At 49.8% G+C, this 26,718-nt stretch overlaps 13 protein-coding genes across 13 annotated transcripts; 6 read left to right on the forward strand and 7 right to left on the reverse strand.

Moving 5' to 3' along the window:
- Positions 1–273: 273 nt before the first annotated feature.
- On the forward strand, positions 274–1,889 carry N7446_009231 (MFS transporter; the record flags this gene model as incomplete). The annotated part of the gene is made up of 2 exons (XM_058517976.1): positions 274–654; positions 711–1,889. The coding sequence occupies 2 exons, from the start codon at positions 274–276 to the stop codon at positions 1,887–1,889; spliced, it is 1,560 nt and encodes a 519-aa protein (XP_058368764.1).
- A 362-nt stretch (positions 1,890–2,251) lies between these two features.
- Positions 2,252–4,104, forward strand: N7446_009232 (bestrophin family protein; the record flags this gene model as incomplete). The annotated part of the gene is made up of 7 exons (XM_058517977.1): positions 2,252–2,509; positions 2,590–2,737; positions 2,793–2,877; positions 2,937–3,062; positions 3,124–3,473; positions 3,526–3,699; positions 3,755–4,104. The coding sequence occupies 7 exons, from the start codon at positions 2,252–2,254 to the stop codon at positions 4,102–4,104; spliced, it is 1,491 nt and encodes a 496-aa protein (XP_058368765.1).
- Positions 4,105–4,712: 608 nt separating this feature from the next.
- N7446_009233 (uncharacterized protein) lies at positions 4,713–5,301 on the reverse strand (the record flags this gene model as incomplete). Its single annotated transcript, XM_058517978.1, has 2 exons — positions 4,713–5,094; positions 5,156–5,301. The coding sequence occupies 2 exons, from the start codon at positions 5,299–5,301 to the stop codon at positions 4,713–4,715; spliced, it is 528 nt and encodes a 175-aa protein (XP_058368766.1).
- A 189-nt stretch (positions 5,302–5,490) lies between these two features.
- N7446_009234 (DUF167 domain-containing protein) lies at positions 5,491–5,948 on the reverse strand (the record flags this gene model as incomplete). Its single annotated transcript, XM_058517979.1, has 2 exons — positions 5,491–5,649; positions 5,730–5,948. 2 exons carry the CDS (start codon positions 5,946–5,948, stop codon positions 5,491–5,493), a joined length of 378 nt encoding a protein of 125 aa, XP_058368767.1.
- A 237-nt stretch (positions 5,949–6,185) lies between these two features.
- On the reverse strand, positions 6,186–8,494 carry N7446_009235 (sugar porter family MFS transporter; the record flags this gene model as incomplete). The annotated part of the gene is made up of 7 exons (XM_058517980.1): positions 6,186–6,946; positions 7,022–7,477; positions 7,570–7,763; positions 7,822–7,966; positions 8,034–8,314; positions 8,387–8,410; positions 8,463–8,494. 7 exons carry the CDS (start codon positions 8,492–8,494, stop codon positions 6,186–6,188), a joined length of 1,893 nt encoding a protein of 630 aa, XP_058368768.1.
- A 1,992-nt stretch (positions 8,495–10,486) lies between these two features.
- N7446_009236 (glutathione synthase) lies at positions 10,487–12,144 on the reverse strand (the record flags this gene model as incomplete). Its single annotated transcript, XM_058517981.1, has 2 exons — positions 11,782–12,144; positions 10,487–11,729 (listed from the first exon to the last, which is right to left on the reverse strand). The coding sequence occupies exons 1-2, from the start codon at positions 12,081–12,083 to the stop codon at positions 10,487–10,489; spliced, it is 1,545 nt and encodes a 514-aa protein (XP_058368769.1). The 5' UTR covers positions 12,084–12,144.
- Positions 12,145–12,573: 429 nt separating this feature from the next.
- On the forward strand, positions 12,574–14,792 carry N7446_009237 (SNF2-related protein; the record flags this gene model as incomplete). The annotated part of the gene is made up of 2 exons (XM_058517982.1): positions 12,574–12,576; positions 12,678–14,792. 2 exons carry the CDS (start codon positions 12,574–12,576, stop codon positions 14,790–14,792), a joined length of 2,118 nt encoding a protein of 705 aa, XP_058368770.1.
- A 1,842-nt stretch (positions 14,793–16,634) lies between these two features.
- N7446_009238 (DEAD/DEAH box helicase) lies at positions 16,635–19,629 on the reverse strand (the record flags this gene model as incomplete). The annotated part of the gene is made up of 4 exons (XM_058517983.1): positions 16,635–17,601; positions 17,660–19,020; positions 19,077–19,264; positions 19,323–19,629. 4 exons carry the CDS (start codon positions 19,627–19,629, stop codon positions 16,635–16,637), a joined length of 2,823 nt encoding a protein of 940 aa, XP_058368771.1.
- A 673-nt stretch (positions 19,630–20,302) lies between these two features.
- N7446_009239 (uncharacterized protein) lies at positions 20,303–20,699 on the forward strand (the record flags this gene model as incomplete). The annotated part of the gene is made up of 2 exons (XM_058517984.1): positions 20,303–20,417; positions 20,476–20,699. The coding sequence occupies 2 exons, from the start codon at positions 20,303–20,305 to the stop codon at positions 20,697–20,699; spliced, it is 339 nt and encodes a 112-aa protein (XP_058368772.1).
- On the forward strand, positions 20,696–22,600 carry N7446_009240 (uncharacterized protein; the record flags this gene model as incomplete). The annotated part of the gene is made up of 1 exon (XM_058517985.1): positions 20,696–22,600. The coding sequence occupies one exon, from the start codon at positions 20,696–20,698 to the stop codon at positions 22,598–22,600; it is 1,905 nt and encodes a 634-aa protein (XP_058368773.1).
- A 192-nt stretch (positions 22,601–22,792) lies between these two features.
- N7446_009241 (uncharacterized protein) lies at positions 22,793–24,307 on the reverse strand (the record flags this gene model as incomplete). The annotated part of the gene is made up of 1 exon (XM_058517986.1): positions 22,793–24,307. The coding sequence occupies one exon, from the start codon at positions 24,305–24,307 to the stop codon at positions 22,793–22,795; it is 1,515 nt and encodes a 504-aa protein (XP_058368774.1).
- A 655-nt stretch (positions 24,308–24,962) lies between these two features.
- On the forward strand, positions 24,963–25,763 carry N7446_009242 (HpcH/HpaI aldolase family protein; the record flags this gene model as incomplete). Its single annotated transcript, XM_058517987.1, has 1 exon — positions 24,963–25,763. The coding sequence occupies one exon, from the start codon at positions 24,963–24,965 to the stop codon at positions 25,761–25,763; it is 801 nt and encodes a 266-aa protein (XP_058368775.1).
- Positions 25,764–26,226: 463 nt separating this feature from the next.
- Positions 26,227–26,710, reverse strand: N7446_009243 (RidA family protein; the record flags this gene model as incomplete). Its single annotated transcript, XM_058517988.1, has 3 exons — positions 26,227–26,451; positions 26,520–26,593; positions 26,659–26,710. The coding sequence occupies 3 exons, from the start codon at positions 26,708–26,710 to the stop codon at positions 26,227–26,229; spliced, it is 351 nt and encodes a 116-aa protein (XP_058368776.1).
- Positions 26,711–26,718: the final 8 nt, after the last annotated feature.

Consider the following 26,718-nt stretch of genomic DNA (forward strand, 5'->3'; position numbering starts at 1 on the left):
ACGGTAGAAGGACAAAGGTGCATAAAGATCAATACTTGACATGCAACTATGATGCGCTTATGCACCGGTTTCGTAGGATTATTTCCATGGAGGTCTTATGCTGACCATGGCTTTAATAACGCGTTGAATACGCCATCCTGGATCTCCTCTTTGGCAACTGATCACCATTCTTTCCCGGTATTGTTCAGTTTTCTTGAATCCGGTTTTGTTTCTCTGTTCGTGCTCGCAGCTTGCGTTCCTTGATAATTGCCTCTGCTTGGAGCAATTAAAACTATGGGAGCCACCATAGCTGAGACACCATCTGAGAAAAGCATTGCAGACTCAAAGGAAGAATATCAACCCGGCGAAATAATTGCTACTGAATTCAACAAAGATGACCCCGAGTCAGCCCTCCAGCCTTCGAAGCAATATCCAGAAACAGACCTCAGCCGAGGCATAGTTGGCTGGGATGGACAAGACGACCCCCACAACCCCCAGAATTTCGCGGCTTCTCGAAAATGGGGCCTATTGGCTTTGACAAGCGCTATCACCTTTGTGTCTCCTCTTGCATCAAGCATGTTCTCGCCATCTGTGAGCTATGTCGCAGTTGACCTGGGTGTGACGAATGAGACACTGTTATCATTTAGCATCAGCATCTATATTTTGGGCTACGCAGTAAGTCTAACAACTGGCATCTAAGGCATAGGGACTAATTTCGAGTCATATAACAGTTCGGTCCATTGGCACTAGCACCCTTGAGCGAGGTTTACGGGCGTCGAATCATACTCAGCTGTGGAAATTGGTGGTTCGTCGTCTGGCAAATTGGATGTGCACTCGCACCCAACTTGACCTGTTTGATCATCTTCCGGTTCTTTGCTGGCATCGGTGGATCAGCATGCCTAACACTTGGGGCGGGTGTCATTGCCGACCTCTTCCCCATCGAACAACGAGGCTTAGCGACTGCTATTTGGAGCTCTGGTCCAATGATCGGCCCGGTGGTGGGTCCTATCGCAGGAGGCTTCATTGGTGAGACAATTGGCTGGCGATGGGTCTTTTGGGTGCTGTTGATGATCTCTGCCGTTGTATCGGCCGGAATTGAAGTCTTGAATCGAGAGACATATGCTTCTGTTCTGATCCGATGGAAGACTGTGCGACTTGCCAAGGAGTTAGGTCGCCCCGATCTCCGTAGTGCTTACGCACCGGACGGAGAGGATGTCTCGGTTATGACCGAGCTCAGGGTCGGGTTGACGAGACCAGTTCTCTTGTTCTGCAAGTCGCCCATCGTGTTTCTGCTCTCCACTTATATGGCCCTCGCATATGGTCTTCTATACCTGTTCTTCACCACAATCCCGACCGTATTCAGGGGTCAGTATGGATTCTCCACCGGTCTGTCAGGGTTGGCATTTGTGGGGATAGGGGTTGGATTCTTCCTGGGGATGGGTCTGGTTGCATCCACCAACGACCGGCTCGTTGTCAAGCTGACACAGCAGAACGGAGGCCAATTCCAACCGGAGATGCGACTACCGATGATGATGTTCTTCGCTTGTTTCCTGCCTATTAGTTTCTTCTGGTATGGCTGGACTACAGAAAAACATGTTCATTGGATCGTCCCGATCATCGGAACGGTGCCCTTTAGTTTCGGCATGATGGGCATTTACTTGCCCATTCAAACCTATGTCATTGACTGCTACTCTGGCTATGCGGCGTCCGCCAACGCCACCCTAACTGCCAGCCGGTCATTGGTGGGCGCACTGCTCCCTTTGGCGGGGCCACAAATGTTCCAAACTTTAGGGCTTGGATGGGGGAACTCGCTCTTGGGCTTCGTGGCTGTGGCCTTTATTCCTGTGCCAATAGTATTCTCGCGGTATGGGCAGGCTATTCGTGAGAAATTCCCGGTGGAGCTTAGGTAGGCAAAGAGTAGGAGAATAAAATATAAAAAAAGATCTCGCCTGGGCTAAATTTAAACGTGCGGACGTGTCCGCCGACTCCACTCTTGGCGTGCTGGTCTAGATTCAGATGAAACGCCCCCTGGCAAGCCCACGTTTCAATTTTCTCCCTTTTCTTCAATTGCGATATTTCCTTTCTTTCAGCATTTTGTCTTTTGTCTATACTTTTCTTTCGCTTTAGTTATTTCCTTGCTGTTGTCTTCCATTATACATTCGTTAACTACATCGGCCCGGCTCCGAATCCATTTACCTTCATTCTTTTTTATTTTATTTTGTTTATTTTATTGTCGATCTTTTTTTACCAACTGATCTTCCATTCACCCACCATGACTGACGGCCATAGTGCTCCCGTGGCCGACGCCCCTGCATCAGCAGGGGCCGACAATGCTGCCGCACCCGTACCAGCCGACGTACGCTCGCATGCTGTTCACCACCATAATACGGCCCCATCGCACGAGAAGGAGCAGGCCTCCTCGGTGGGCCGTCTGACTCCACGGCCAACGTTTCTAGAACATTTGGCCAACTCGCGAGATTCGCAGTTCAAGCTCGATCGACGGGACTCCAGTGAACTGGATCGATACTTTGTACGTTTGTCATGCGGGGACTGCGGGACCTTCATACAAGGCACGATGTGGTACATGTACTGACAGATCTTGCGTAATAGCATGGCCCTCGCAATATGGACAAGCACTCCAAGTGGCCGATCTTCATGCGGATGCACGGTAGTGTCATGCCGAAGATGATCCTGCCGCTGCTCTTTGTTGCTGCTTGGTCGACCTTGATTACCTTGATCTCCAAAAATTTTCACTCTCGTAAGGATTTTCGGACATTCAATTCGATAAGCAGAGTTTCTAACTGCTCAAATAGTTGGCATCAACAATATCCTGCTCACCGTGCTGGGTTTCGTGGTGGGTCTGGCTTTGTCGTTCCGCAGCTCGACTGCATATGAGAGGTATGGTATCTCCATCGTGGGACCAGTTGCGCAATTCACTGACTCAATTCGAACAATAGATGGGCGGATGGACGCAAGTACTGGTCTCAGCTCATTCAGACATCTCGCAACCTTTCACGAACAATTTGGATCAACACCGGCGAAAGGGAAGGCGAAGAAGGAAAAGATGATCTCCTGAGAAAACTGTATGGCAACCTCGAACTGGACTCTATGCCTGAAAATGTCGTGCTGACAAGCCTTGGATAGCTCTGCCATGAATCTCATTTTGGCCTTTGCCGTCGCCCTGAAGCACAAGCTTCGATTCGAGCCAGATATTGCTTACGAGGATCTGGCTGGTCTTGCCGGACATTTGGATACCTTTGCCCGTGACGCCCACGACCGGACAGTTGTCAACCCTCGTGCCAAGTCTATTTGGAAGTCGGTGGGTGAATATCTTGGCGTGTCTTTCGCCGAGTCGAACCCCCGCAAGTTGGTCAAGCGGTCAAAAAAGCCCGTGGGACATCTTCCCTTGGAGATTCTTAACCATCTGTCCGCATATATCGATTCGTGTGTTGCCAATGGTACACTTACATCAGCCCTGCACCAGGGCCAAGCCAGTAAGTGCCCATCCTTGTTCGTCGAGCTGACCCAAGTCTGACATAACCACAGTCACCATGATTGCCACCTTGAACGAAGTATTGACAGGCACAGAGCGTGTTCTGGACACCCCTCTGCCAACAGCGTATTGTATTGCCATCTCTCAGATCGCATGGATCTATATCCTGGTGCTTCCATTCCAGCTGTACACTGCTTTGGAGTATATCACCATCCCCGCTTCAATTGGTAATTTCCATCTTCTCTGAATAAACAAGCACGGCAAATGCTAACATCCTTTAAGTGGCCGCCTACATCATCCTCGGCTTGGCTACAATCGGCAGTGAAATCGAAAACCCCTTTGGCCTGGACGTGAACGATCTTCCCCTGGACTCATACTGCCGTCAGATTGCCGTGGAGATCGATATCGTTAGTGCCACGCCGTGCCCGAACGTCGATGATTACATGGAACGTGCCGACAATCTCGTTCTCTTCCCTCTTAGCCAGATGGGATACCCTGACTGGAAGGAGAGAAGCGTCGAGGATATCCGCGGTGCACTCAGAACTAAAGTGGTTGCCAGCCCATCAGCTCCGGCGTCAGATACCTCTACCATTGTGGAGAATCTTCGCATGAAGTCCTCAGGGTCTGTCTAATCCTTCTTGCAAAGTTGGATGGCAAAAGCCAAAAATAAAAAGGAGACTGTTTGTATGGAAGCTCTGAGATGATGAGCCTTGAAAGGTGGATTGCATTTGACTAAGCGGCATCAAATTGTTTTTGGAATGTTGAGCAGCGTTTGAGTTATGGCGTTTCATCTGGGTCGACATCGGAGTCGACTCGACCCAGAAGAGTTCCGATTTGTTTGTTATTTGAATACATAAATTGGTATTTGCTTTGGATTTGTTTCCCCTAGCCTGTTTGTAAAGAGCTTGACCCAAGATGCCATATTTCCGGTCCTGGAAAGTGTAGATGGACTTGGAGACGGGATGAGAGGACGAAGTCCGCGGAGGCCATAATGGGCTGCTGAAACATGATCTGCACCACCCAAATGTTGCTCGGAGGTCTAGTCTCATCGCACTGCGCTGCCTGTGTAATGGGACGTTTCGGACAAAGTTGCGCAGTAGCCCGTCGGCTGGTATTCATGCAAGTGTAGTTCATCCATCATGCGCGACGGGTTCGGCCAAGCTCTAGTCCGAGTAAAAGCCACAACAGTATTGTTTCCCGTGATACTCAGTAATGGTGAGCATCACCCCAGCTCACATACTTAGGGAACGAACAAATCCGCCCCAGACCCAGCCGTCAACGCACCTAGAAAGTTTCCCTTGGCGCAGACCCTCCACGCGACACCCGCAGACCCCGTCGTATTGCTTCCGCCACCAATCCAAGAGCTCACTGCAGCGACAACAGCTGGGGCATCTTCGCGCGGGACACGAATCCACACAGAGTCATAGCGGGGGACCCTGGTAGCCTGTGTTGTAGATGTAGCATCGTTTGTTGGTGTAGACGCGAATCCATGCTCGATTTTCAGTATATCGATGAGAATGGCCGTTCCTGTCAGACCGAGGAATTGCGACAGTGCGGAGGAGAGGTAGGTGCGTGCGGAAAGAGGGTCGAGTGCTTGAGGTGTGTTTCCGGGCTGAGGGACACTGAATTTGCAGATCATGTAAGCTTGATTGTCGCGACAAAGATGTGACTTGAACAGCTTACAGCTTGAGCTTCAGGTAGGTCCAGGGCGGATTGCGGGACGTGAAATGTATGGTTTTCGGCTTTGGCCCAGAGGCTTTCCGCTTTGCAGGCTCAGACGAAGGGATTTCCTTGTCTAGTTTCATATCCTCCTGCATATTATCCGTCATTTTGGTTGATCCTGCGAGAGGTGTTGGGCTGTCGGAGGTTGAAGTGGTTCGGCTGAGTTCCGCCAAAAATCATGAAACTTTGCGTCACGGGATCCCCAAACAATCATTGAGCTCTCTTGAGAAGACGAATACGCCAATAAATGAGACACCGCGCGATGTTTCGATCAAAATTGACAAAATGGTTTAGGATTAGCGTGTCCTGACATCATCAATCAATTGTTGAGTCGCGCGCTGCAAGAATGCTTCTTCGCTTTCGTCTCCGAGCTCCAAATCGGCAACAGACAATATTTTATCTTTCGATTTCCCGCCACGAATCACTTCTACATTTGATTTAGGAACCTTGAAGATCTAGGATTTTGTCAGAAGAGTTCCCTCTTGTTGAGTCTTTCAGAGACGACCGTAAGATGCCCCTAGAAGAAGTCACTAACCTCAGCAAAAACCTGCGACACCGCCAGATTAGCTGCCCCGTCGCGTGGAACGGCAGACACAGATATATCGACCTTGTCAATGCCCACGGCTGTGATACCAGTGCGACGAGCGGAGGCGTTTGGCTTCACATAGCAAGGGATGTGGAGGGTGTACGTTGCGGGAGAACGCTGTTGTTTGCTTGCGACCAAGCGCAGGAGGGACGATGGGCGAGTCGACATTATCAGCCGTTGAATGGTGCTCGTACAAATATTTCAAGATTACGAGTGCAGGATAAAATATGTATGAATATTGATTTCAGCAAGAATAGCAAATACCTTGGGAAAGCAAAGATGACAGATGGCCATGGTTTAGCCCTAAGTTGGATGACGACTGAAAACATAAGAATAAAAACGCCATCAATCAACGCAACCCACCCCACCGTTTCCATAGCTTATCAATAACATTTTGACCTGCAGTCAAACATACTCTGCGTGACGCTCATTCTCACCGGCCTTGGGCATTTTTTCCCAGCCGACCGTTGTTCCACTGGGCGATGGAATGGGGTCTTGAGCAACCCAGTACAGCTCGGGACAGACTGCATCCTTGCGCATGAAGACGTAGCGCTTGATCCACCAGGGGAGGACTTGAGTAAGTTGGTACTTGGCGTGAGTTCGGGTCGGGACGCCAAACACATAATCCAGTTCCTCGAGGGAGCGCTGCATGGTCTCAGGCATGAAAAGGAAGATCAAAGCAAAAGCGAGAAGATTCAGGAAGGCATAGAAGCCAAAGGCTCCCTGTGGAGTAAGGGCTCGAAGCATGTATGGGAAAGTCAACGACAAGACTGAGGCCCAGAAGTTATTGGTTGCGACGGCCCATGCCATTCCTACTTCACGATGGGACAGGGGGAACACCTCTGCAGAATAGGTGAACGGGACGGGCCCTTCTCCTGGTGAATAGAATGCGTCAAACAAGTAGACGAAGAACGCAATCATTCCGATGTGTGCATTGCTGTCGGTAGAAATCCAGAAACTAAATCCGGCTGCAAGAAGTGTCCAGCACATCTGTGGAAAGGTGAAAAGTAGCAAACCACGTCGGCCGAATGTATCGATTGTCCACACAGCAGGCCAAGCGAAAACGAAATTGATCAGACCAAACCCGAAGGAGGCAAGAAGTGCTTCAATGTTGGATGCACCAGCGAGCTGGAAGATTGTTGAGGAATAGAACGAGATAATGTTGACTAAAGAACGTGAAAATGTTAGTTGAAGTTATCGTACATGGTTGAGAGTATTCTCCAGGCGTCTTTTGCACTTACTTCCACACATCTGCTGGGCAATCATGACAATACCAGAAGCCTGGACAGCGCGGCGCAAGCGGGGCACCGTGAACAGTTCCACAAACCGGACGAACATGTTGTCCTTCTTGGAGAAACCGGACTCACTAATCATCTGTTTTTCCATCTCCAACTGGGCATGGATCATATAAAGATCCCTGGCCGCCTGCAAAGGAGTGTTCCGCAGTCTGAGGAGGGATTGATATGCCTTCTTGTGATTCTTCTTGGTCATCAGCCAGCGTGGAGACTCTGGGCAGAACCAGATTCCCAGAAGCAGAGGTACAGCAGGGATAAAGGCAGAGCCCAGCTGCAGCCGCCAAGCGATATCACCAGTATTGGCCACTATCAGATTTGCGCATGTGCCGAGGAAAATACCGAAGGCTGTCCAAAGTTGCCATGACATGACAAGGCCTCCACGAATGTTGGTTGGTGCATTTTCTAATATAGTTAGCATGAAGCATTCCAGTAGAGTATATCAACATCAGGGCATTCTCATCGAAAACAGGGACGCATAATGTATGAGCAATTACCAGCCGAGTAAACAGGCACGGTAACTTCCTTGAGTCCCATACCAAGTCCGAGAAGCATACGAGTAGCAATGAGCTGTCCCCAGTGCTGGCTAAAGCCGGAGCCTAGGGGAGCTGCAAAGCTAAAGATCGCGGCCAAGAAGATTGTACCACGACGACCAAGAATATGATTGAGAGGATCGGAAAGCCAGGCAACACTATCGAAAAATGAATAAATGAGATGACCGACCACATATAGTTCACAACAGTACGTACAAAAGGCAAATAGTGATGTATGGGGTCGCATTGATAAAGCCCACAATCCACTGGTTGCGGGTGCAAGTAGCCGGGTCAGGGCATTGAGGGGAGTTGTTTGGGATACCGAATTGGACATCGAAAGTCAGGTTGGCGCCGTTGGATCCTATACAAAGGCCCTGTTAGTCAAGTCCGATACACAAATGGATAATCCAATGGAAAAGAGCACTCACCAGTCTGGTCCCAGCCTTGGATAGCGGCCGAAATCGAATTCAAGATGATGGTGTAGTACAAAGCAAATGGGTGCTTCCAGCGTCGAGTATTTTCTTCAGTCAGGATGCGACGATCACCATCACTCAGTTCGGGGATGAGTTCGATCCCCGACGGGGACTGAGCGACCAGAGCACCCTTCTTCAGAATTGGAAGGATGTCCTGAAGACCATACTCGGTGGCATAACCTGTCACATCAGCCATAAGCTTGTCATGGGAAATTCCAGCGAGAGTGTTCTTGATCCTGTGATATATTAGCCCAAGTTGCGACGAATGCCAATACTCGCGCCGCTGCGCATCATAGTGTGTTAATTACTCTCCGGTGACATTTTCAGTCATTCTAGTCAAACGTCAGTAATGGGACTTTAGCATGAGGCTGTGTGGTTACATACCCAGCCGCGTCATGACCGGTGAGATGAGACATCTTGGCACCTGAAGTCTCCAGTGTGGCCAAGATGTGAAGAGCAAAGACCAACTGATAGTAAGTTAGGGACAAGTGGATGAGGTAAAGGCGAGCGATGGAAGTGGCTCAAAAGGTGATGAGTCAGGGAGTTGGAGAAGGGAAAAGCAGAAAGGATTGGAAATAAGTGAAGGTCTCGAAAGAACGGCAATAAAAACGGGCAGAAGCAAACAGATAAAGCAGTCATAACTTCAGCAAAGCAAGCCATCTTATTATGTCCAAATCAGATGGAGTTAACGTAAGCTACGAAAGGATCTCACAGGAACTTTGATCTCTACTCAAAGCGCAATTAGCGTCCAGCAGTAGCATTACGCACAACTATCGCTTTGTGACGACGGGAGTATATGTCTTCAGTATATTGCTTATCATAACAGTCAATGACTCTACGGTAGTCACTCTAGTTACTCTATATCTTGATTACCTCGGACACCCTAATTGGACCAGGGAGATTACTTCGGCCGGAGACAGTCTCAAGAAAGGAAGACAAACGCTCTGAATCAAGATGTCTCAGCTAACGCAGTCTGCAGAGGAATCCGCTACATTGGAAGTGTGGACTCGACACGGAGGCTTAATGCGCAGATATTACACTGCGTCAAAATAGCGTGGTATACAAGCATAACCCAAGATATTAAGGCTTAGCCCCGAGCTAAAATGTATACAGGAGCACAAGGGTTCGGTCCCGTCTGGCTGGGTAACATGCAGGACTTGCCCATCTTCGTCCAATAGCAGACGCGTCAGACCACATATTCCATGCATATACGGACACTAGCGAGGAATTTTGATTACCTCAAGCAGCCTATCCCGTAGAAACGGCGTACTGTGCCACTTCACCGATTGTTCCCAGTGTTGTCGTGCGATGTTCCACGACTGCTACACTCGTTCCACGGGACCTGTTGGTGGCCCATACAAGGGTCTCAGGACTCGAATCCAACGGCTGTCTCATTGTGAGCTTATTAGAAATGCGACCCCTTGTAACCCTCGAATTTGTTCTTTGCTGGTCTCATCACAAAGCCAACTCGACAAGCCCCAAGCAGAAAGCCGAACTCGACCCAAAGAAAGGTTTATTGAGTAGTATTTGCGTATGGATTCTGGTCGCGGTTCGGTGAGGCTATGCTATTTTCATAAGGGTCAGTATCCTGTAGCAAATCGCTCGAGATGAGTTCAATCCGTTTGTGTACCTCCAAGCCGCCGATGCGCTCCAATCCAGCAGAATAGAATGCAGATGCGGGAATGTCGAACCAGCAACTCAACCTGGCTTTCAGATATACCCAGAGATTGGCTTTCTGTCATTTTTGATCTTGTCCCAAGCCGTGAGTAGAACCTGCAATACCGTTTCGTCAGAGACTTGATAAGAATATCTTGCCAAGGAAGTGCTTCCAAATACCAGTGGGACCTTGTTGTATTTGACCGACTTGAGAAAGAGACGTTGGATTGTATATGAAGCTCGAATGATACAGTCATAGGCCATAAGACTTTTCCCCCGCCCCACATTTATATGTTCTAGATGATTAACCCGAGGCACTCGAAAATGGACAAAAATAGGTAAAAGAATACCGGGCAAAGTAGAGCAAAAGCAATGCATACTTCATGGCACTGTGTGCACATTTGTGACCCCTGTTGTAGCACATCAGACTGAGAAGCACGCTGGACGAGATCAGAGGATTGTGAGAACTCAGGTTAAGGAGAATCTACCTGAGCTCAGAATTGACCGCAGAGGGGGAGTCCAGGAAGTGCTCGTTCCGGGTCACAAGAAATTGGGCTTTGAAGAAATTGCCATTTCTAGCGGGCTGTACACAAAAGCAACGATGGGACAAAAGAGAGGAGAGATAAAAAAGGGAGATTCTGGATGGATCACAACGCTCCGCAGAGTCTCTGTCGTACCAAGAAAACATTAGATGATAAAGGTCATGGCTTCTATTTGATTGCTTGAATGAGTACGTGAGATGATATCCATATCTAGAATAGAAGAACGCTGTCCAGACTGGAGAATCCAGCAGCCACGCCACCTTCATTCACCTCTTTACCTTTGGTTCGCAACAGGTATCCGCCTTGTTCGTTGTGCAAAACCTTGCCGCTGTTGTCCCAGAGGATAGTACCATACACGCCAAGCTCTGAAATGACGTTTCCTCTGAGGACCTCGCCATCGTTCCGCAAAGCAACATTCTGAGCACTGGGTGCTGGGTTGATCAATTCCATGAGTACCCAGCCCCTCCAATCCGATTCCGGTATAGACCGTAGAAATTCTGGGATTTCAGACTTGTAGATGTTGTTACCACCCCCTTCACGCTGGGGCTTGAGGACATGGTTCATGGCAGTGTCTGGGTTGAGAGCCAGTTCCCGACCCCGGCTATTGGTTGATAAGTCGTATTGTGGGGCAAATGTCTCCCGAACTCTTTCGACAAGCGAAGGGTCCGCACCTTTCAAGAAGCTTGAAAGATGGTCCGGTCCCGTAGGCTCCGCCAGAACTTGTTGGACTTTCTTGCAGCCAGCCAGTTGGTTGAGCACGGAAGGACACTTGATCGCCGCGGAACGTTCCAGGTGTGTGCGGGCCTCCCAGTCACGCCTGCACTTATATTCATCTGGTGCGTAGTAAGCTCGGAGATAAACGGTGGTAACCTCGAAGGTCGAGTCAAGAGAGTGAGGGGGTTGGTAAAGTAATGGCCGCGAGGGGTTGGATCCAGAAATTGAAGTTTGATCCAAGACATCCACGCTGGAGACACGGAAAACGGGGATTTTATGGAATGTCTTGAGTCGTTTGGAAAGCGCATGCTGGTCAAAGACGTTCCGTTCTTCCTTTTGAACCACAAATAGAACACAGAGAGGGAGAGCCGGTGTCGACTTTGACGCTCCATAGGCCGTGTGTGCCTCAGCTAGCCCAGCAGCTAGAGTCTCAACAGCAGTATTCTCAGGGGGTGTGCTGGATTGCAGGAGAGGATGAGAGGGATAATTGATAAAAGATCCTGGCGGCACAGTGAGGAGATCATTGTGCAATTCTCTCACAAGAGCCGAAAGCCCTCCGAAAGACGCCGAGATTGTGTTAAACTCCACTTGTTTCAGAGATGGTGCACCCGTGGACGCTACATGGGCCATGTAGTCGGACCGGAAAAGGCCCAATGACAAATTTTGGACATAGCCCTCTTTCTGCACCGCCAGGTGAACCTTCCACAAGTTCGCAACGAAATCATCCACTTCAATCAATCTGCCCAACACTTGAATCAGCACTGCTAGAACCTCACTAGAAGGCCACTTACCCCTCCACGATATTCCCAAGCCATTCCGTATCACAAGTGATTGCCGCATAAAGTTCATTATAGATCGATTGCAGAGCAGTTGCTTCCTGGAAGCAGGTCCTTGGGAACGGACTAGGAAACAGTGTCACCGGCGCATTGGTAGCAAGCACCCCGTTTGAATCTGTACCAGGAGGGACAATTGCTGGCGAAGGTCGAACTGCAAGACCATTTTGAATGGCCCAATCTTTCACAGCAGTGACAAGAAACTCTTGTTGAGCCGCCGATAAGTCCGGCGGATAGCTAGAATAGACTGAGTCTGTCATATTGCTGATGAATTCTAGATAGACCGTGAAGAAACCCAGATATTCTTTTAAATGGACTTTCCCAAAAATTCCAAGTCAGTCTGGTGATTTGTAATTCGCGGGGCATCGGAGGTCTATCAACACCTGAGGCAGAAGCTGAGGGAAGAGTGACCGCCTTCTATATAAGGTTAATCATGCCTGATATATGCCTGAAGTAGCTCACCGCCTAGATAAGCACAGAAATGTCTGGCAGAATGAGTACTTTCCTATTTAAGAAGTAAGAGAGCGTCAAATTATCACATGAGGGCTTGTCTCCCTTCTCTTTTATTTTCCTTATTTTTCTTTCTTCCCTTTTCTCTCTCTCTTCTCTTCTTTATTTCCCACACTCTTTCAACCTTTCCTTTCTAGTGCAAATCGTGTCTTTGCTCTTTTTACCATTCACACTGATACCTGCAGCCTTCTGCATCCATCTTCGAGTGTCAACTGATCTGGAACTCTTTGTGGGCCCATCATGGTATGTCTCAGTCCCTTTCACCCCGTGTATTCCCATTCAAAACATGTCCTCCGCCGATGCACTTCGCAGCACGTCCGAACGATGCGTTAACTATATGACAGGGCTCCCCGGCACGCATCCTCTTGGATGCCAAGAACCCTAGTCAATACTCTGTGGATGAGGTCATAAAATTTTTCTGGCCGGATGGAGAAGACCCATCGTGGGCCTATGGTCTCCATCCTCCTGATCCTGCTTTGCTGGGACCTGCTTTTCGCGCAAACGATATCACTGGCAATGTGCTTCTTAGCTGTGTTACAAATGAAGTTCTTCAGGATGCTCTGGGCGTGAGCTCTTTTGCTCAACGTGCATACATGTTAATAGGCATCAACATCCTGCGAGTTCGCTCGGCCACTTTTCCTCCAACCGCTGCCCCAGAGCAGAGCAGTCGAACTGAGCCCACCAGTATTACCATGGCAAGCACCCCTCTTGGCTCTATGCAATTCACAGTTTTTGGGTTGAGAGCCCAATCTGAGCCGTTGCATGCCATCATTCCAAACACCCCTGCCGCTGGGACCACACTACTTGCTACGACCAAAAAGCAACCCAGACGTGTCACCAACATCATTACAACACCTCTCCTTCCAAAACTCACAGCACCTGCAGCACCTGCAGTTAATTCTTCGTCAGCTTCCCGATCATCCCTGCCCCCGACAGACGATGATGGGAAACCTCTTCACCCAGGGTGGGAGCGCTTCAAAGCGAACATTGTCAAAAATAACCCAGAGAACACGACAGGAAATGAAGATGATGTTTTGCCGCCATATGGGGAATCGGAATACGACACCGAAGATCAGATGGAGATTGAAGCTTTGCCCGAGAAGCCCAAGAAGAAGGACATCCCTACCGAGTCTACGCCACCAGTCGACCTGACGGAATTTAATTCTATTGTGGATAAGTTGATTTCAGACAAAAGGCTGGAATGGATACGTGTAATGTCAAAGGATATGTGGGAAACCATGGGACGCTGCGAGCTAAGCGATACCGCTATCAGTGACAGAGCCTTGAATGACATTGTCAGGTTCGAAAAACGCCTCTCGGATCTGCGCGATGCAATTTACGGACACAGGTACACATCTGGCCTTTTGATTATCAAAGCTTGCGAGAGTCTGGATGAAACCCTGTCGGACCTCTTTTTTCGTGAGTGGCAACTGGCTGTGCTGGGCAAGCTGGAGCCCTCCCCGGAGGATATCCAACAGGATGGGAGCGAACCACACGGCATGAATACCTTCGCTACCTCGGGTCCCCCCCGTCCGTCCGATCCCTCTAGTACATCCAATTGTTACGACTCTGAAGACCCCGGAGAACCTTCTGGTGCCGAAAGCCCCTCTGATGCTTGCAATTCCGAAGACAGCGACATTCGTCCATCAGATGAACCGGCTGCCAAGAAGCCGCGTCTGGAATCAGACATTCTTGATCAAAGTCTACCCGAAACCAGTCTCATGTCTGGACTACCTACAGGTGCTACTCGGGAAGTAATTGACCTTACTGGGGACAGCCCCGAGCCGGAGCATAAGCCAGTTGACATGGATACGCCGATTTTGCCACGGCAGACCAAACGTGCAATATGGATACAACAAAAGAGGCTGGAGAAAAAGGCCGCCAAAACCCATGCGGCTCAAATCAAATCCTGCGACAGCCCCGAGCCGGAGCAGAAGTCATTTGACATGGATGTGCCGATTCCGTCACAGGAGACCAAATGTGCAGAATGGAAGCGACTACAGGCCGAAAAGAAGTCGGAGAGGAAGGCCGCCAAAATCCACGCGGCTCAAATCAAATCCTGCGACGGCCCTGAGCCGAAGCCGGAGACGAAAATAGAAGACAAGACCGCAATTGATCACGAAAGGAAGCTATGTCGAGCAGTGAGGCCCAAAATTGCAAGATGGAGGCAATACACGGCTAAAAGAAGGTGGGAAGTAAAGGCTGGAAAAACCCTTGCTGCTCAAATGAAGTCCTGTGATGATGATGAGGAAAGAGGAAAACGGGAACGGGGGGTGACCCCGGAAGACATTGAGCTGGAAAGACTGAGGATTGCTAGCTCAGTCATATATTCTGTGCCAATGCCTCCTTCCTTTCCTATGAGCCCGCGTCCTTTGGCCTCCGAACCATCTGAGTCCCCTTCAGTCCATCCACGATCCATCTCTCCTATGTCCGAGGAGGGCATGGCAATGTACCAGTAAACTTGATCTCCTAAGATATTCCCGGTTTGTGGACCTTGATACATCTCTGTCAGTCTTTTGTTCGGTTATTTGTTCGATACTGGTTTAGCATTTGTCAATGTTATTGTACGATTACTGTATAATTGTTCCCGATTAAACACAAGCATCCATCTATAAGTAGTCAAAAGTAATGTCTACCAGAGACACGGAACTTTTGGCCCATCACAAATCCCCGGATAACGCCTTCCCATTTTATGATATCTCTTCATTCCTTTGCATGGATATCTATAGGCTTGCTGAATGACAGTCCTTGGGAACCTTGTGGACTTGCTGGTGCCTCGGCTGTATTCCATTCATCGGACCTATCCAGTTACCGTAAATGCACTCCTTCGTGACAGAACGCCCCGTGGCTAAGGTTCAGAGCCAGGGCAGATAGGTACTTGTAGGGAGCCGAGGCCACTTGACATCCATTATTCCTATGATGTGTCGCCGTAATATCAAGCCACTGTATGCTAGGAGCTTTTCACACCACAGCACAGCGATAAGATACACATGCCCAGCTGTCGATGCGGAGGATGCAGCTGCCTCTGACCGTTTTGAGGTAGCGTGTGAGTACGGCCGGAAGCAGAAAGCAAGCCATGGGGAATCTGCTCGCTCGTTTCGCTGATTCAGTGTACAAAGAAAGGACCACCTGGGCAGTCTGACTTCGAGCACAAGGACACATACAATAGGCGAGATTACTGAGTTACAGGTGTGTGTTGCTACTAGATCCCCAGTCGTCATATTACAGGGCAGTCTCAGGAATGGCTTCAATAATCAGAGTCTTGGGGAGAATACAAAGGCAAGTTGAAAACGACAATAGATTTTGGCCCTGCAACCCATTCAGCCAATCAGGGGGCTCCACTAAGAGTGCAGTGAAGAACAATGGCTTTATTGAAGAACAATAGCAAGCATTCAGCCAATCAGGGGGGTTCGACTTTAATAAAAAATTATTTTATTTTTTTCCCGATTGGGAAGGCTGCCTTCCCTTAAATATCTCGCCCTCCCCCAACTTTCTCTTTCTCTTTTCTTTCTTCTTCATCTGACTTTGGGCACGCGCTCAAGTCTCTCTCCTTCTTCGGTTGGGTCTTGTCTCTTCATTTTTTTGTTTGAACCGACTGTGGGCACATGCTCACGTCTCCTTCTTCGGTTTGGTTTTGTCTCTTCATTCTTCAGTTTGAACTGACTGTGGGCACATGCTCACGTCTCCTTCTTCAGTTGAGTCTTGTCTCTTCATTCTTCAGTTTGAACTGACTTTGGGCAATCCTCTCATGCTGGAGTTCATCCCCTGGACATCACCAGAAGCCCAACGGAGGTGAGTCTAAAAACCACTTCTGCTCCTGGTCCCTCTACGGTGGCTTGCTGCTGAGAAACTATAGCTTCTTGCGGATGGGGATCGCTGCTGACAACCCACTTTGTGGGCTCTGTAACCGGCAGTGTCCCGGGTGGTACCTTAACTCTCGGCGGGCTTCTTCTATGGGGTATGTGTTGACGGCTAACAGGCACGAGGCGAGGGGAGACGATGATGAACAACTTCCCTTCATGGTACGCATCTCCGGATCAATCACCAAGGGCGGTTTCCCGTCTCGGGATCTGAGTCTTAAACCCCAATGAAACCTTTCGTCACTTTCCCCTTCCCTTTGCTCCCCCATTGTGTATCTAGTCATCAGCCTGGAGAGTTCCCCGGAAATCAAACACAGTTTCCATTTCCATACGTAGATTAATATAAATGGCTGTAGACTATTCATCTCCCATTCCTAGTACATGCATTCCCATATGAGGACAACCAACAGCAGACACGAGAGTCAACAGTAGCCTCCCGTCCTACTGCAGCAGCGACTCGAGATCAGCAACACGCGCACCCCGATCCTCAGCTTTCTTCGCCGTCTCCCGGAACGCAGCAAGCATGAGACTCCTCTTCCGTTCCTGAATCACCAGCACCCGCTCCTCAATACTATCCTCCATGACAAGACGCCAGACCGTCGTTGCCCGCTTCTGCCCGAGCCGGTACACACGATCCACAGCCTGGTCCTCGATGGCCGGTGCCCACCAGCTGTCAGACAAGATAACCTGATTCGCCGCAACGAGGTTGAGACCGACACTGCACACACTCAGACTCGCCAGGAGGACGACACAATCGGGGTCGTGGGTGAAGGCGTTGATGCTGTTGTCCCGTTTCACGGAGGGCATCTTGCCGTCTACGCGGGCGTACTTTATACCGTGCTGCTGGAGGTGTGGCTCAATCAGATTCAGGAATGAGGTCCACTGGCTGAATACTACGGTTTTGGTTCCTGGTGCTTGGCCCTGGGCCGTGAGGATCTTGACTAGGGTCTCGATCTTGCTACTTGGGCTGTCCGGGTCAGCTTCGACGGTGTCGGTGTCTTCGCCTAGCTCGGCGGCTGGTGAGACCAGTGTGGTGTTGTCGTTTATTTCTGCGCGACACAGGGGACACTTGTGCTGGCGCTCGATGACCTGCTCGATGCAGCCACGGCAGTAGGAATGGGCACAGGCTGTTATGACGGGCTGATCGAGGTTGTCCAGGCAGATTGGACACGGCTCTTGGCTTTCGATTTGGAGCTGCAGCATGTCTTGCAGAGCATTGATATTCTCTGGTGTCAGAGGAACGACCTTATGCTCATCCAGAGTGTTCAGAAGCTTGTCGATGCGGTTCTTGCACAATGCCCAGTGATTGCAGACCTGCCGGAGACGCAGGATAACCTCCAACAGATGGGAGTACTTGGTGTTGCCGTCCTTGTCCTTGAAGTCAAGCAAAGCGCCTTGGGCTTCGTTTCTGAGTCTATGGTTAGCGTTGCATCTTGGTTGTGTGAGCGGTTATACTTGGTACGTACAGGAATGCACTGTATTTCTCCTGCTCGTGAGCTTTGAATTTGATTCTAATGATGCGAGATGTCATCTCTGGCAGCTTTAGGTTGATGAAACCCATATCCTTTCTCCGACGCAAGCAGATCGTCCCCATGAGAGCCTCAAGAAGCATTCGAGCCTCGGGATCTCCTTGGGTCAAGGGTCGGCTCAAGACAGCGTTGAATATGCCCATATCTTCCAGTCCACCGGAAAGCCCCAGGAAGCGAACCTGCGAATATAGATCCTTGAGAGTGTTGACGATAGGAGTACCGGTCAGGGACCAGCGAGAGTCGGCACGCAATCCACAAGCCGCCAAAGAAGACTGTGAACGGGGATTGCGGATACTGTGGCCTTCATCCAGCACGACACGGCGCCATTGAAGCGAGAAGATTCCCTCGGTGGGAGGCTTCTTGGCAGTCGGTTTGTACTCCTTGGCCAGTGCACCGTAGCTAGTGACCACAACGTCGTAGCTGGCCAGCTTGGAAGCCTCCTTCTTGCCAGACCCGTGGTATATCAACACACTCGGAGCGCTTTCGGGCTTGGCATGGTCTTGGATCTGATTTCTCCAGTTGCTCATGACACCGACTGGTGCAATGATCAAGGTGGACTTCGAGGAACCTGCATTCAGAGGTGCGGCATTCGCCATGATCAATGAGATGACCTGGATGGTCTTTCCCAGTCCCATATCATCTGCCAGAATACCACCACTGGCGAGAGGTGGCTCTGTCGACATGGAATAGTTCGTTGCGACATTGACGAAGCCCTTGTTGTTTCGCTCCCACAATTGAACAATGCGCTCAGATCCTTGTGCTGGAAGACTGGGTGACTCTTGCTTGATCATCCAGGCGAGTCCCTGGCGCTGATATGGAAGCAGCTGTGTAGAGAGGCCAGCTGGTGTATCCACCATGGGCATATTAGCTAAGTCGGATTCTTTCCGTCCGAATGTTTCAACAACTTGGCCAATAGCTCGCGGATTGAAGGTTCTGCTCTGATTGATGAGGTTTTCCAAGCTCTCATGTTCCGCCTCACCGAGTCCCAGTGGAGTAGAGAGGTTTGAAAACTTGGACTTCTCCTTGGTCTGCCATTCGGCTGTCGCTTTGCCAAGAGCCATTGCACGAGCTTGCTTCGCCTCCTGCATCAGCTGCTTCTCAAATTCCTTCTTCGCCTTGGCTTCCTCACGCTCCGCCTTGGTGATGTGCTGTACAGGGAGCCTGTCGTCTTGCATTCGTTTCTTAAGAGCTGAACGCTGGACGGGCTCGGCAGTTCCGAACAGCTTGAGAGCCACAGGACAAGTAAAATGTCCAATCGGTCCGGTCAACTCGCCTTCAACAACAAGATCGTGAGCATCCTTGGATCATATACTGTCAGCCATTTTTGTGTTTTAAGGGATTGAGGATTACGAACCATATATGGTGCCAGTTTGGCAGCCATTTCTCGCGGAATGTGGCCGATCTGCGCACCCATGACATTATCCACGCGAATGGCGTTGCGATCATATTGATTGGTAGGCTCCCGCTTGAGAATGACCCGTTCTTTGGGGTTGGCATGGCCTCTGTAGAAGCGCACACCCACTATTTTTCCAGATACAACGCCTGCCGAAGCCGATTAGTATGGGGCATCAAGAGACAACCAAGACAAACCAAGACAAACCATAAAGCACGGTGCTCGCCAGTGAGGAATCGTCACCCCCTTGCGTTCCCTGGATGGCATTGGCCGCCTCTTCATCTTCATCTTCACCACTAACTTGCGTCAAGGGAAGGAAGTCTGTCGTTTCTCCGAACCTCTGGCCTGTGCTGGTATTATCGAGGTTCGAGGATGCAGCGGCTTCATTGGAACCCGTGCTGGAACCACCAGGATTCGAGGGTCCAGCAGGACGAAGAGCTTTAGCTATGCGAGCATACCCATTATTTGAGCGACCTTCGTCCTCGTTAATCACATCAACCTTGCGCTTTACCATTGCTGTTATTTCATTCGATTGATTGATTCAAGTAATGACGCGTATTCGAGGGGCGGTGAACAATTAATTGTGAAGTGTGGACGCTTCAGTCAGAAAAGACCTGGGTACAGCACCAGGTTCTACACTGTCAGCCACAGATTGATACTATTCAATTGTAGCAGAGAATCTGAACAAATTGATATTCGCGCTGGCACTCAACGTGGCATGGATTGGGTTTAGCGCTGGACGCGTGTTACTCAGCAGCTGTGACCCGAGACCCACATTTCCTTCTTCTTGGCCGCTGTAGCGTTCCGTCTGGATCTATAGATCTTCAACATCAATCCGATTGAATCTCATCCATTGCTCCATGATAAATCAAGGTTCGTGTGGCAGCTACTTACAAGACGTTACAGTGCTTCCTCCTATTGTTCTTACTTAGGAAACAAACCGTCAACATGAGCATCTGTTCCCCGTCAGATTCCAACCTTTTCACGGCTATACTGGAACAGGGAGTGTTTTACAGCGGCCGACATGCCTCCGATCGGCGTCCCACGCGAAGATAGTTTGCTGATAACTGGCCGATCGCTCACTGGATGGACACACAAGACGAGCCCCACAGGGTCTTCTCTCTTGTAATGTGTTGATAGCGTTGATAACATTGGTTTGCTGACTGTCATTTCTAGCATTTCCATATATGTTAGACAATTTGCCCTCCACGACCTCTCATTCCCGGATACCCTGGTCAAAAGGCCGAAGTGAAAGCATTTGCCGTGCGGAGAAGTTCGAACCGCCACCGGCGTTTTGCGGGGGTATGTCCAAGTCCCCCGGATTTTGGTTTATGGTGCCTCATGACTGATGCTTTCACAGAAAAGTTTTCTACCTCTTCCCCTCAATTATGTCTGTTTCCCATGCGAGAACGATGCCGTCCTACCAACCATTTCAATGTCTCGTCTGCCAAAGTCGATTTACCCGGCATGAGAACCTCAAGCGCCATTCTGCGCTTCATTCGCGTTCTCAGGCCGAAGCCTCCCTTCCCTGTGACTTTTGCCACGCGACTTTCTCGCGACCTGACTTGCGCAACCGACACATGAAGAGAAAGCATCCAGAACATGAACATCAACGAATAACGAAGAGATCACGACGGCAGCCACCACCAACCAGACAAGAAAGAGCGAACTCTTCATCCCCTACAGCTATCTCGGTGACAGGCAGTCTAGATGGCTTATCACCACATTCGGCACATTCTGCACACTCGAGTGAGGGAGGCGAAATAGAGATGAACAACACATTGTGGCATTTCGATCCCGAACACCACAAGGAGCACATACACCCCACAGCGAGCACGGCTTCGACAACTGGGGTGAAGGGTGCTCAGATGAACCCAGCCCCACTGACACCACAGCCGTCGATGGGCGATTCAATCCTCATTGATCAGATTGTTCAAGATGCCACGGATCTCGAACGCAATTTATTGATGGGGACAGCCTTTTTCAAACCGACGAATTCTTTTGATACACAACTGCACCCGACGCAATCCGCCCTGATTAACTCAAATTTGACCGAATACAACATCCATCAACAAATCCAACCCATCGCCGATAGGTTTTCACCTAATGACATACCCCAGCTCCAGGATGATTGGTTTCCAACACCCTTACAGATAAGTAGGGGATGCGCTCTATTCTTTGCCAATGTATCTCACTTCCTCCCTTTTCTCCACCGACCGACCTTTGATCCCACACAAACGGCCCCCCACCTGGTCCTCGGCATTCTTTCTCTTGCCTATCAACATGGCGAGGACCCGGAATGCGATGACCAAGAAGGATCAGGTGAAGGTCTTGCTATGCGTTGCTTCCATCAAGCCCGTGCTACCATTGCTTCTGATGAAATAAGACCAGACGCTCTGTCGCAAAACACCTCCATGGTCCAATCATACCTTCTCCTTCAAATCTGTGCCATGATGTATCTTTGTGGTGACAACTCAGCCTCCGGTTTGAAAATGCATACCCACATGATTTCACTTGCTCGTGCTGGCAGAATGACCCAGCCACTATCAGTCGAAACCGGTGCGACCGCAGACTTGGAATCCTTGTGGTGGGAATTCGTGAAAGCCGAGTCACACAAACGAACACTTTTCGCCGTGCATCAGATCGATGCACTGTGGTATCAGTTCCTCTCTATCCCCCGCTCAATCTCTCACCTTGAGATCAAACATGGTCTCCCCTGCCCAGAGGACCAGTGGACGGCATCATCATCCGCCGAATGGGCACATCGGCAGCTAGTCACGAGGAGCTCCGGTCCCTCGGTGCAATACATGGATGCTGTCCGACGCTTCCTCTCTTCAGACCCTGGTCTCAATACCATTCCCCCCTTTGACCCATACGGTGCCATAAACATCGCTCAATTCCTCATTTCCAGCGCTCGCGAAATTTCGGGTTGGTCAACCATGACAGGAATGCTGAGCATGGAGCGATTTAGCGCCTTGCGCTCATCACTTGTCGCGCTCAGCCCTTTCATCAATCCACAATCCGACGAACCAGCAACAAAACATACGATTTCCTGCTCCGCGACCTGGGAGACTGCAATGATCGAGCTGCAGATGTGGTCCCCCTCACATACCGGTGGAATTGTCGAGGGAAGCATCGATGCTGTTCTGACACAGTCCACATACTTGGCGCCTTCTTCGCAGTTCCTATGTGACCACAATACTGCCAAGGCCATACAGCCCCATGTCAATTGGTTCCTGCGGTACCTTGAGGAGACGGTTAATCCAGATTCTGAGGCACCATGGGTTGCTTTGTATGCATACAAGGCGTTTTTGATTGCCTGGCAGCTCATCCACGGGGGACTACCCGGAGCGATGGAGGTTGTCGGTGTTCAGGATGGCGACGTAGACAGTGCCTTGTTGTGGGCAAGAAGAGTCTTCCAGCGCAGGCAGAAGTGGCAGCTTGGCAAGCTGATTCTCTCATGCTTGGACGAGTTAGGTAAATGAATCATACTTTGTGCTATTTTTCATGCATTGTGTTAGTATCTACGCAAGCTTCATTATTTCAAAGCGGTTGCAAAGAACATACATTGTCAAGATTATTCCTAAGATAAATAGATATACCAGAACGCTTGAGACATATCCGTATAACACTCCCCAGAAAAATACCAGAAAACCATCAAGAACAACCGTTTATCATCAGTACATTTCATAGCGCCAGTTAAGCGAGACCATTTCATCAGTGACACCACCCTTAGTAACCTTAGCAATTTCCACTGGGTCACCCGAGTCCAGGCGCTTGTTCTCACGGAGCACGAGCCAGCGATACGCAGTAATAGTAAAGCCAAACAGGACAGCAGCGCCCATCAGCGTTCCAAAAGCAGCATAGAAATGCGGCGAGCCATAGTACAAATATGAAGCCCAGATATTTGCTGTTCCACCAATAGCATTAACCAAAGCAGAGGCAGCAGCACGCTTCGAGACAGGTCGTGCGAGATGCAGGTTGATAGTCTTATAGAGGAGCAGCTGCGGTCCGACAGAAGCGAATGGTAAGATCATCATGGAGAAATACCGAGCGCCAATATTCAGCGTCGCCATTGGGATAATGTACATCACGATTGAGATGGCGATGCAGATGAGGATAATCGGGTAGACGGTGTTCTTACGATCAGAGTAGAACATGATTCCGTAGTAGACTATTCCAGCAAGAATGTACGGTGGTGCAGTAAGAAGCAAGCTAACCGTCTTGGAGAAGTTGAGGGAGCCGACGAGCGTGGGAAAGTAGTTGGCGATGGATCCCTGAGTTTGAGAGAGCATGTTGCAAAAAATAAGGAGAATCAACTTCGGGTCGGAGAGCGCTTTCGCGAATCCCTTCCATACGCTCTCCTGCTCTGAGGCCTCTCCTGCACCAGCCTCCGACTCAATTCGCCACACGGCAAAGTCCCGCTCTGTCTGCGACAAGATGCGGCTGTTGTGTGGAAACTCGGGCATGATGCACGCGCAGATCATTCCAATGCCGACTGTTGCGCTACCCTCGATGATGAAGAGCCATTGCCAGCCGCGGATGTTGTGGACGCCGTCGAGTTGAAGGATTGCTGCTGCGAATAGGCCACCGAAGGCGTTACCGACTTGTTGGGCGATGTATAGACCGGCGATGCGCTTGCCGAGTTCCATCTTTGTGTACCAGGCTGAGAGGTAGTAGATGGCGCCGGGGAAAAATACGGCTTCGGCGGCTCCAAGAATGGCTCGTACTGCGAGGAGTTGGCCGTATGTCTTGACCAATGCTGTGCAGGCTGAGATGCAGCCCCAGATTGCTACGGCCGCGCAGATGTACATGCCAGGCCGTGGGATCTTTGTAATGAGAAGATTGCTTGGAATTTGGAAGGGCAAGTATCCAACGAAGAGGATGGAGATCGCAGTAGCGAATTGTTCGGTGGACATGTTCAGATCCTCCATGATACCCTGGAGCTTGGCCGCAGCCAGGTTTTGACGGTCGATATAGTTCAAAATGTACAAGATTCCAATGGTAGGAAGAATAAACAGATCGACCTTGCGGACAAGCTTTTTGTTGAGAGACTTTACCTCATCGTCACTGAGGTTGCGAACCGACTCTGGCATGCGGCGATATGCCGCGCTCGCAACGTCGAGTTGCCCTTCTGCCGAGGAGATATTGTCTTCGGCATAAGCCGACTCAGGGTCTTTCTTAATGTCCATCGAGAGAATCGCGGCACCAAGAATGCAACTGCAAGTATAACAAAATCAGGATGCACACAAAGTCAGGATGCACACAAAGTGTTGCAGTCTTTGAGGTAGAAATGTTTTTTGAGCTCCCCTCCCGTGGCAACCTATATAGTCGAAAGCCTAGTAGAGACCGTTATCTTGCTCGCTTAGCCAGGAGGCATCATGTATATCCGAGTGATCGACTAATGACCAGGCCTCGTAAGAGAATCGCGAGGCATTGATTGGTTGGGTGGCGGTTGATTCACATGGATGATAAGTTGATAAAGAGATAAGTGTAGGGAGGAGCGCCCGCGATTTGCCCAATTAGAGTGATTTACCCCAGATAGACGCGCTTGATTAAAATCTGGGGTAGATGCGCTAGACATGGGAGGAGTAGAGGAGGAAAGTCAGGGAGGAGGAGGAAGATTTTGGGGAGCTCCTCCCGATGGACCGATAAGCCACTCCGCCCCACTTATCTTTAAAGCCCTAACTCCAGAGCTCATGAAGGTATTTTTGTCATTTGGATGCGCTACAAGGGAACAAAAACAAATACTTAAGCAGGCATGCTATCTACCAAGATATTTATCTCGTTTAAAACCTCAAGTTCTACCAGGCAGCAATCAACAGCCATCCACAAACTACCATCACAATGAGCTATCCTACCGCCCTCACAACCTCAATCGAGAACTCTCGATTGAGACTCCTCAACAAAATCAAGGCCGGCGAGTTCCCCTTAATGACCTTCATGGCCATTCCCTCCATCCGTCAAGCCCAGATTGTCGCTCTCACCGGAGTCGACGGAATAATCATCGACTGCGAACACGGCCACATCGGCGACGATGCCATGCACAACTCTGTCGCAGCCATTTCAGCCCTGGGCGTCTCCCCCGTGATCCGCATTCGCGGCCCGGCCCACGATATCCTCAAGCGCGCCCTCGACACCGGTGCGCACGGCATCATGGTACCCCAGATCAACAACGCCGAAGAGGCCGCACAGATTGTCGCATCCTCCAAGTTCCCTCCTCAGGGTGTCCGCGGCCAAGGCTCAGCATTCCCTGCAATTGGCCACGGTCTCACAACCCCCGAATACATGAAGTCCGCCAACCAGACCATTATCACTATGATTCAAATTGAGACCCGTGCCGGTGTCGAGAATGTCGAGGCCATTTGCGCCGTGCCAGGTGTTGATCTTGTCTTCATTGGTCCTAATGACCTTGCTCAGTCTCTCCTTGGATACACACCTGCGCGTGGCGATGAACCTGAGTTTGTTGCTGCTATTGATAAGATCATCGCTGCTGCTCGGAAGGCTGGCAAGTGGGCTGGTCGTATGGTTAACAATGGTACGGCTGCGAAGGAGGCTCGCGAGCGTTATGATACTGTTGCTATTACTGGTGACACCAAGGCTATCCAGAATTGGTACATGGCAGAGTTCGACATTGCTCGGTCATGAGATGGTTATTGGATTTGATGATACTTTTTTATAGAAGCTGTATATATGCTTGAATCTAGGCAAATGACTTTTCAAGATATTTGTTCCTAGTTGAGGATAACTTATTGTGATGGTAGTTTGTGGATGACTGTTGAATGTTATCCTCTTGAGTTCAAAGATCACCCTCGCTGTAATCTCGGAGCATCTCCGACAGACATTTGGAACTACCATGGATAGAAAGAATCTGCCATTTCTTACCATCAACACTACCTAATTGAAGGAGAACCTTCTGTCTTCATTGCGTGAACAATTATATTGACGCAGTCTGATGGTTTGAATACTACTTTCGTGTTTCCTGCACTGTACACGATAGATATCTACTCGCTTTCAGAATACATATTGACAAGTGACCGACAGTTTTGGCAATGAGATATTGAATCTTCCGTTTCTATATGTTGTAGCTACTTTTTTTATCATAAATCATTTAAGCCTGAGCAATACATTCAATCTCAATCACAGTGCCGTCACCGGGAGGAACAGCCTGAAGGCACGAGCGCGACGGCATAGGTTGGGGGAGGAAATCGATGTATACTTCGTTCATGGCAGCGAAATCTTTCATGTCGGCGAGGTAGACGTTGTACTTGACGACCTGCTCGAGGGAGGACCCGGAGAGCTCGAGAACCTCTTTGAGGTTCTGCAGGACCTTTCTCTGTGGATTCAAAGTCAATCGTCAGTCAGGGCCGCAGGTTGTAAAGCTAATTGCGCAACAAGACTCACAGTAGCTTGCTTAATCTCTCCTGTAGCAGTTTGGCCTGCGCAGAAAACGAGACCTGGAACTTTTGTTGCAGGGCCTATGACAAGATTTGTCAGTAAGTGCCTCGATGGCATGCGCCTGATCTTTGGAGTAGATACTCACAGTTGTGAGGCTTGGTAGGGAACTTCTCGCTGGAAATGAGTTGGCGGGACATTTTTGCGG

Source organism: Penicillium canescens (assembly GCF_028828765.1).
Source record: "Penicillium canescens strain IBT 15451 chromosome Unknown utg000006l_segment0_segment0, whole genome shotgun sequence".
Taxonomy (NCBI): Eukaryota; Fungi; Ascomycota; class Eurotiomycetes; order Eurotiales; family Aspergillaceae; genus Penicillium; species Penicillium canescens.